Source organism: Diabrotica virgifera, chromosome 2 (assembly GCF_917563875.1).
Source record: "Diabrotica virgifera virgifera chromosome 2, PGI_DIABVI_V3a".
NCBI lineage: Eukaryota > Metazoa > Arthropoda > Insecta > Coleoptera > Chrysomelidae > Diabrotica > Diabrotica virgifera.
Genome location: NC_065444.1, coordinates 57,587,583 through 57,596,938, shown reverse-complemented (window position 1 = coordinate 57,596,938; position 9,356 = coordinate 57,587,583). Strand labels below are relative to the sequence as shown.

At 32.9% G+C, this 9,356-nt stretch overlaps 1 protein-coding gene across 1 annotated transcript; it reads left to right on the top strand.

The window, feature by feature from the left end:
• Positions 1-1,042: 1,042 nt before the first annotated feature.
• LOC126879510 (coiled-coil domain-containing protein 103) lies at positions 1,043-8,367 on the top strand. Its single transcript, XM_050642577.1, has 2 exons — positions 1,043-1,353; positions 8,238-8,367. The coding sequence occupies exons 1-2, from the start codon at positions 1,226-1,228 to the stop codon at positions 8,326-8,328; spliced, it is 219 nt and encodes a 72-aa protein (XP_050498534.1). The 5' UTR covers positions 1,043-1,225; the 3' UTR covers positions 8,329-8,367.
• Positions 8,368-9,356: the final 989 nt, after the last annotated feature.

The window sequence follows — 9,356 nt, the reverse complement described above, 5'->3', positions numbered from 1 at the left end:
TTTCCTTGTCCAAAATAGTCCAAAAATATAGGTATATGAAAACTATTTAAAAAGGCAGTATAACTATTAACTAACTTTTGTTTGTCGTTTCTTTTCACACAAATTTTAAAACGCAACAACCATAAATAATCTAACTACAGCTGTGCCACAGCCGCCACATTGAATAATTTTTGACATGTCATTTGAACATCCAATCAGAACAAAGTTATAATGCGCATGCGCCGGGATCATAGGTTTTAACATATAAAAATGCACCCTCATATCGCCGGTAAAGAAGTATAACTTCAAAAAATTTTTGCACCTTGTATAAATTATCTTCATGCTTATATTACTGTATAAATAATTGAATAACCTTCCAAATGAGCTAGCACACACCCTTATTCCCATTTAAAAAATCATCGATTACGTCATCATGCCCAGATGGATGACGTCACTAGTATAATATAAATTATTATGCCAAAAAATCATAATTTAAAAATAAAAATCTACCTGTTTCGGGATTTATTTCCTATAAAAAATTGTAAAGAAATGAATTAATGTAAACCTTACGTCCCCACTGTATATTCAGAAATACAAGTAACATTTCCAGAAAAACCCTGGTTTCACAAATTCCCATACATAGATAGAAGGCATTTGACAAATACAATAAGAATGAGAACAGGACATTGTTGCACAAGCTCACACCTACATTGATTAAAAGTAAAAGAACATCCTTACTGTGAATGCGGAAAAATTGAGGATCTAGATCATATTCTTCTACAGTGTCCAATAAGAGTATCCAAGCAGTTTAATCTGAGAACCGAACTTACAAAATTAGGAGTACCAAAGAATTCCAATGTTCAAAATATATTGCAACATCTTAGGTACTCATGAACAACTAGAGGCAGTGATTATTCATTTAATACAAAATGAATTTATGAACTTCGACCCGCACTTATGTCCCCCAATATTCCCCTGGTTACTTGTTAAATCAAGGCAACATTTTTAGGTTTTCATTTCAGTGTTGCAGCATTGCTTAGAGCAAGACGAGCTGCAATATAATCAAATGTACTGGCAGATGCACAAGTGTGCAAGCCAAGAAAGAGAGTAAGAAGAAGAAGTCCCCACTGTATGTAGAATGTAGATATCTTTGGTATTAACGCCATTAACCAAATCACCATAGTAACAGTGACATTGATCAAACTAGAAATTAGAATTTAAAACTCGAGTTATTTATCTAATTACAATGTCTTCTAAACAAGCAGATATTTATAGAGAGCTTCAATCTTGCATACAGGACGATAAAATGTATTGGTTAAAAAACGATGCCAAATTAAGAGCTGTAGTAACTTCTAAAAGTTACGACGAATTCAAGTAAGTACTTATATTTCAATACTGAAATAAAAAAACTAGGTATAATTTTGTTTAGCTACCTATGACAAACAGATAGAACCCGTACAAAGTATAGTACCCTCGGAGATCCGTGGAAAAAATTTACACCCAAAATAACAAAATTCAGTTTGGCAACAATGTGCGAATGTTGATACTAACATATCCTTTTTAAGATAAGCACAACGTTAATTTAGTCCAAACAAATTAATATATTTTTTTTGCCAACAAAAATGAGATTTTTCAACCAAATAATGTTTCAAATATGACGTGCAAAATAATTTTTAATTGGGTTCTGCTACTGGGCTTGCTTTTTTTGTCATTAAAATAAAAAAAAACTAAATTTTACTCATTAAATCAATGTTGTCCGGTTATCGTCTTAATTATTTTAACTGTACTAATATCCGTTGAGTAATTATGAATGATTAATAGGTCGTTAAAACATTTTATCTATAGCGGCTTCTGGAATATCTTAAAAATATCGAATTTCATTGATAAAATGCGCATATTCCACCGATCTTCGCTTCGACAATACGTACATTTATTCCGTATTGCTCTACTAGCCCAATAAATGACCGTTTTGGAGTGTAATTTCCAGGGGCAACTCCGAATTGCATGAAAATTTGGATTTATTTTCTACTTACCCTCCACTTCAAAGTTGAATTTGTGCCGTTGGTTGCTTTTATTTGGGGGGTGACATTTACCCCTTCTCGGGGGGGTGAAAAACGCGTGTTTAAAATAAGGCCGGAAATGGATAAATTTACTTATTTTAAGCACCTTTTGTTCTATAAAGCTTTTTACGGAAGTCAATACTTTTCGAGTTATTCGCGATTTAAAATTTTTCGACAAAAAAACTACGTTTTCAGACCGTTTTTCCCAAATAACTCAAAAAGTAAATATTTTATCGGAAAAAATATATTTAGCAAAAGTGTAGCCTATAAAAAAACGAAAAAAATGCTGTACCAGTAAAGTCTACAAATTGAGTAGAAGCAAAGTTGTAGCTCATAAAAAATACGTTCTTATTCGTCTAATTCCAAATCGAATAATTCAACGCGAAATCACCGAATAAGAAGCGTGTATCGGGAAAACCTTTTTAACATTTTTAAAGTATCGAAAAAAAGCTTATTATTTGTTTTTTACAAAAGTTTTACAAATCAAAAATAAACGAGTTACACCAAAAAGAAAGTTGGCCCCTTTTTTTTGGTAAAAAAAATCGTGAAAACTTCCCTCTATTTAGCACCCTACATGAAATTAATCGTTTGGCTATACCATCTATTTTAACTGTATGTGTATTGATTATATGATCTGTAAGTTTGATTGGTTTGAAATGCTTATTTTTGAAAACATTTGGTTTTATAGTAAAAAAAATTTTTCTAAAAATTTTTGAAAAATTTCATTTTTTTCAAAATAACTTAAAAGTATTAGTAATAAGAAAAATCTTAAAGAGTAAAAAAATGTAGGTTTTGCTATTATAAATATGCTAGTTTCATTTTGTTTCTCCGTAAGACAAAAATTGGTTAAGATATGGCTGTTCAAAATTTGCATACACTCGTGATTAGTGACCCATTCAAGCTTTCTTAATTATAACCCTTTCAAAAATAAACACTTTAAACCGGTGAGACTGACAGATCATATAAAAATAGATAGGTAAGTAAATTGTTTGTAAAGCGGTAGCGATTAATTTCATTTGGGGAGCTAAACACGGCGAGTATTTCATGATTTTTTACAAAAAAAAAAGAGGGCCAACTTTATTTTGAGCGTAACTGGCTTATTTTTAATGCTAAAACTTTTGTTAACAATTAAAACAAATCTTTTTATAAATACTTTAAAAAAAGTTTAAATGGGTTTTTTCCGAAAAGTGCTTAATTTTTCGGTGATTTCACCTTGAAATATTCGATTTGGAATTAGACGAATAAGAACGTATTTTTCATAAGCTACAACTTTGTTTTTATTTGATTGATAGACTTTACTGATACACCATTTTTTTGAGTTTTTTATAAGATACACTTTTGATAAAGATATTTTTTTCGATAAAATATTTACTTTTTGAGTTATTTGCGAAAAACCGTCTGAAAACGTAGTTTTTTTGTCGAAAAATCAACATTTTCAATGGCAAATAACTCAAAAAGTATTGACTTACGTAAAAAACTCTATAGAACAAAAGTTGCTTAAAATCAGTCAATTTATCCATTTCCGGTCTTATCTTGAACGTATGTTTTTTCACCCCCCGAGAAGGGGTGACTGTCACCCCCCAAGTAAAAGCAACCAACGGCACAATTTCAACTTTGAAGTGGAGGGTAAGTAGAATCTAAATTCAAATTTTCATGCAATTCGGAGTTGCCCCTGGAAATTACACGGTATCGCCGAATCTCCCGTTCATTTACTGGGCTATACGGAGTGGAAAAATGGACTCTAGGACCAATATGAGGCGTATTGAGATGTGGGTTTTTCGAAGGATGCTGAAGATCTCTTGGACAGAGCACGTGACCAACAACGAGGTGCTGAGAAGAATGAGAACTGAGAGAGAACTCCTAAATATTGTAAAAAACAGAAAAACGAGTTATCTATGACATATTTAGAGATTACAGAGACGAAAAACACTTTCTACGATTCATAATAGAGGGGAAAGTGGAAGGAAAAAAGTCCAGGAAGAAGAAAATGCTTATGGCAGAAGAATGTAAGAGACTGGACAGGCATTGACACACATTCGATACTAAGAACATCTCAAGATAGAAAGCAATTTGCTGTAGTTTTAGCAACCTTCAGTAATGGAGAAGGTACATTAAGAAGATATATTATTGACCTTATTTTTCATATTACCTTCTACAGTTATATTTGTGGTGTTTTATTCTTCTTCTTCTCGTAGCACTATAACCCGGGGTGAGTCTTGACTGACTGCACAACTCGCTTCCATCTCGAACGGCCGTCCATAGTCCATGATAGTTGGGTCAGTGGGTAGTCCCATTGTTATTAAGTCTGACCATATATTGTCTCTCCATCGCATTCGTTGGCGTCCTAAGGACCTTCTTCCTGTGGAGTCTATGGACATGGCAGTCCATCTTAGACGTTGAGATTTAATTTCTTGGACTACGTCGTACGCCCCATACATCTGCTTGATCTCAGCATTTGTTCTCATTCGGTATTGGTTGCTATTAGGGTCGAGATAAGGCCCAAAGATTCTTCTCTCAAAACATCTAAGTTGTCTTTCAATTGCTGTGGACAACGTCCCACACCCATACATAAACACCGGTCTAATCACTGTTTTATACAGTATGGTGCAAATGAAAGCAATAAATTCGTTACTTCGTAAACTGGCGACTTTAAGGAAAAATCCCGAAACAGGTCGACTTTTATTTTTAATGCATATATGTCATACTGGTGGCGTCATCCAACTGTGCGTGATGACGTAATCGACGATTTTTGAAGTTATACTTCTTTAGGCACGAGGGTGAATTTTTATTTTCCCGGGCGCATGCACACACCGGCAATGTATGGTATTAGTCGCTCAAACGTTATACGGGATTTGATTGGGTGTTAAATTCATCTGTCAATAATTGTTCAATATAGGTCTGGATCCCGCGTATGAAAAAAAAGTTGATTAATAGCAAGCTGAAAATTTGTTAATAGCTTAAGGGTGTCTAGTCGGACAAACTTTGATATATGGGAACACTGGAACAGGGGAAGTTTTAATTGTGGAACAGGTTAAAAATTTGGAACGGTCAGACCACGAAAACAGCACATGTATTTTGTCCGACAGAATAGACTTAAACTCTCCGAACAGAGATTAAACTCTCATGCAAAAATCAGACTGCTATTTATCACCAAATGGGCGTTTGAATGAGTGGAACATGTAGAATATGTCAAATGACAGGAATTATGACAGGTGATAAATAGCAGTCTGATTTTTGCATGAGAGTTTAATCTCTGTTCGGAGAGTTTAAGTCTGTTCTGTCGGACAAAATAAATGTGCCGTTTTCGTGGTCTGACCGTTCCAAATTTTTAACCTGTTCCACAATTAAAATTGCCCCTGTTCCAGTGTTCCCATATATTAAAGTTTATCCGACTAGACACCCTTAAGCTATTAACAAATTTTCAGCTTGCTATTAATTAACTTTTTTTTCATACGCGGGATCCAGACCTAATATGGAGATTATGGATAAACAAATGTTGTGTATATTAGTTTTTATTGTTGTGATGGCAGAGAAAAAAGCAAGTTTATAATTGTAGTGACTTTTTAAATAGTTTTTAAAAGCAAAAGGTACGTAATAATTGTAAATGCTTCAGTATCCTAATAAAAAATTACATAGGTACCTACCTACCTATTTGGAAAATTTAAAATGAACCTACCAAAACAGTATGAATGCTTTGATTTACCTAATTTGATTACCATCAAAATTTCTAGCAATATTCACCTAATATATTGTTATTCCACAAAATATTCCTTTAATTCCACAAAAATCAAACTAATTTGATTAAATTCATAGAATAAACAACTGTCAAAAGTTTATGATGTAAACGTTCAGTTGGTGTATATTCCAACATGACAGATAAGCGAAGGTATCGCAATGGGAAAGCACTTCGATTTTCGATCGGCGGGAAGCGGGTTCGATCCCAATGCAAGTTGTAGCACTAAACGTAATAAAGAATAGAAGAAAAGCCCAGCACGTTGCCGGCGACAGTTTGTAGCAGTCCCAAGAAAGGGCGCTATCTTTGTAGCATTAATTTATTAGAAAGAAAAAGAGCTCGACACGTTAAATGTCAAATTAAACAAAATATAGAAATATCATTGGTGCTACTTAACTTTTTGATATACCTCGGTAGCTGCTAAGTCTTCAGAGACCTAGGGGTGTGGATTCTTAATAGACAATAGATGTTAAATTAAATTGAAACTCAATTGCTCGGGGGGCGCCATAATTAAAAAAAGAAATATCATATATATTTACTTATAAAAATAATATAAAACTAAGAATGCCGGCTACTTGAAATATCTGTACTTACCGTAGGCTACTTTCATGTGTGATTACTTTTATAAGGACGATAGAGATTGGTAAAGAAAATCTAATAATTAAACATAATTCTTACTTTATTGAAACAAATAAAAATTTAGCAAAGTTGTTATCAACAAAAAAAATAAAGTTTCATCGATTCGCGAGAAAACGTAAGAGTTCAACAATAAAAAAATAGCGCAAGTACCTTGATGTGTTCTTTATCCATAGTCCATCCATGCGGCAGTTACGGTGTTAAACATTGTCCTGATGTTACGGCACATTTTTTGTCACGCACATAACGACACGTAACTCAATTTTTGTCACGCACGTAACTCAATTTTACAGACAAAGTACAGGTATTAATTATATTAGAGATGAAATTCCATTGTTCGTTTATTGTATGTAACACTGGTATACTATATTATTATTATTGTTATTAATTAAACTTGATTGAAAGAAATGAAGAATTGTTCGACAAAAGAAAACTAATGGATGTGTTTAATCCATCACTAAAAACACAAAATACGGTCGAGAATTTACATTCCCTACGACCACAGCAGCCACTTAAGCCTACTTCGGCTCTGGAACAAAAACTCAAAGAAACTGTACTAAATACAAACAACTAATTTGCTCCATTGAACTATTTTCAACAATTTTCTCCGTCAGCAAGGCAAAGCCTGCTGACGGAAGGGCACAAACTTCTTATTCTAGCTCTCTAGAACTGATCGCTCTTCTCGACTACTTCGAACTGATCTCGATTATACTTCCAACTCCTCTAACACCCAAAACTCACTCCATCTTCCCATTTCTCTATCCTACTACCGGTTTTACCAATCAAAAAAATTCGCCAATTTCCACTCTTATCTCAAAACGAATAGAAAAGGTTTAAGCAAATTTCAACCACGCCTTTAAAGGTAATAACTCATTCTCCGTCAAATAGGATTCACTCGCGAAATTCTGATATTCATATCTCAGCTCAATACATTCTCACGTTTTTCGCTGATCCAGCTTCTCGCACAGCTGGCCCACTAAGATACCAACAAGTACATATATTATATAAACAACTCAGAGTGATTTAATCTCTATAAAATAAACATAACAGCGACATCCTGGCATATTTCAGTCCCCAAAATCAATTAGCTCTTTGTCGGCGAGCTCCCATAAAGTATCACTGAGACAATCAAAGATAATCACGTCATATTCTGCATAAAGACAGACCGTTTTTCTCAGTTTAGTAAACAGTCGAGGTACTTATCTCCGCCGAATTTCTGAGAACATAAAATCAATCTAACATTGTGAGAAAACGAATTACGCAATACTCTGAAACACAACACATGATTAACGGACTGAATATACAGGGTGGAGCAAAATAATAATGACTTTCGGACCCGGTACAAAGTTACTATTTTTTTATTTTTTTTTATACATTTTATGGTTGTAAGTATATTATAATTTTTTTTCAGAAAATACGTGTTTAATTAAAATTTTGACAACAATTCAGAAATCATTTCTTTGTGGCATTTCTCAATGTGTTTGTGTGTGTTTTATTCTTTTATTTTTTGGTATTGTTTTAATAAAAAATTTTGTGTATTAAAATTAGTTTAATATATAAATTAATTATAAATAAACTGTTTAAAGTATATTTATATCGTTGAAATCATATAATAGAAGTATAACTTCTTATGTGCGTACAAAGTAGGTCCCCACATTCTTTTTTTTAATGAGAATAGGGGTCGTGTGCTAGCTCATTTGAAAGGTTATTTAATTTTCTATTCAGTAATATAAACATTTATATAGGTTATACAGGGTGTCCAAAAAATGTTTAACATCAATTTATATATCCCAAATTGTATTTAAAAACAAGTATAAACTTTTTTGCAGGGATTATGTAGCTGCAGCTCATCTATCACCTATAACAAGAAAGGAAATGACAGAAAGGAAGCCTGTGAACTGGAATAAATCAATGAGATAGCTTTAAATGTATAAAACTTAATAAATACCTCTTGATTTAGTTTTAATGTTCTCTAGCCTAGTCCCTATGTTTATGTATCATAGTCTTTCACTGTAAGATCCATACCGCACATCCCTTTCTATACCTTAACAACTCAAAATATCAAAATTTTACAGGATAGCAAAAACAAAATATTTGCTTTATTTCCTAATATATTTTTTCTCGTAATTTGATTTACGACTTTTTTCCCGAAAAAAACGTTAAAACACATTGGTGTTATAATATGGTCACTTTTTGGATTACTTAATACTTTTTTTAATCCGTTTTTCACCGGAAACTAGCGAACCTTCTTGTCACAAGTTTGAATGACTGTTTTTACCGGACCATGAGCTTTGATTTTTAATTGACATATCGTTTTGCTCCATCTACTAAAATATTTTTACAAATAAAAATAATATAAGGTTGAGATATTACAGTTTTCTAAGGAAATAGATTATGGATTATTACGGTTGAAAATTTAGTAGTAACGTTTGTTGAGTTTTGGTTGTTTATAACCGATTATTTTGTCCTTGGAGGATGTATAATTTGTATGTTTGGATGTATATGCTTTTTGTGTGAGTCAGTGAGAGAAGATTTTTGTTGTAGAGTTTTTTTGTTTTAAACGCCTTGTTAACAAATCAACAACGTTCATTCTTTTTCAATAAACATTTTTGAGAAAGCACTTGAAGCCTGGTCGGCGATTTGGATTCCTAGTTTTTTTAATTGAAATGGTACTTTTTCAATCCTTTGGTGGGATGTACTGGGAATTCTCTTATTGAGGTATCCGTTGGTGTGCTGGAAATTTGGGCACGTAAAGATTTGTCTTGGAAAATCCTCTAGAGATTAATTCGATGTTTATTAATGGCCAGGCTGAGAGTCGTGTAATAGACCCTTTTGTATGTTAAAGGGTGTTCCGGTATTCAGTAATTGTATTTATCGATCCTGAGGCTTTAAAGAAGTAATAGAAGTACATTTATTTACCAGATTTACATTTATTCAGTATATTGGAA

What these genes read in the sequence shown, in the direction of transcription:
- LOC126879510 (XM_050642577.1), top strand. Translation starts at nt 1,226, where the DNA reads ATGTCTTCTAAACAAGCAGATATTTATAGAGAGCTTCAATCTTGCATA. An exon ending in AAAAGTTACGACGAATTCAA is followed by an intron (nt 1,354 to 8,237) that starts GTAAGTACTTAT and finishes ACTTTTTTGCAG; the next exon opens with GGATTATGTAGCTGCAGCTC.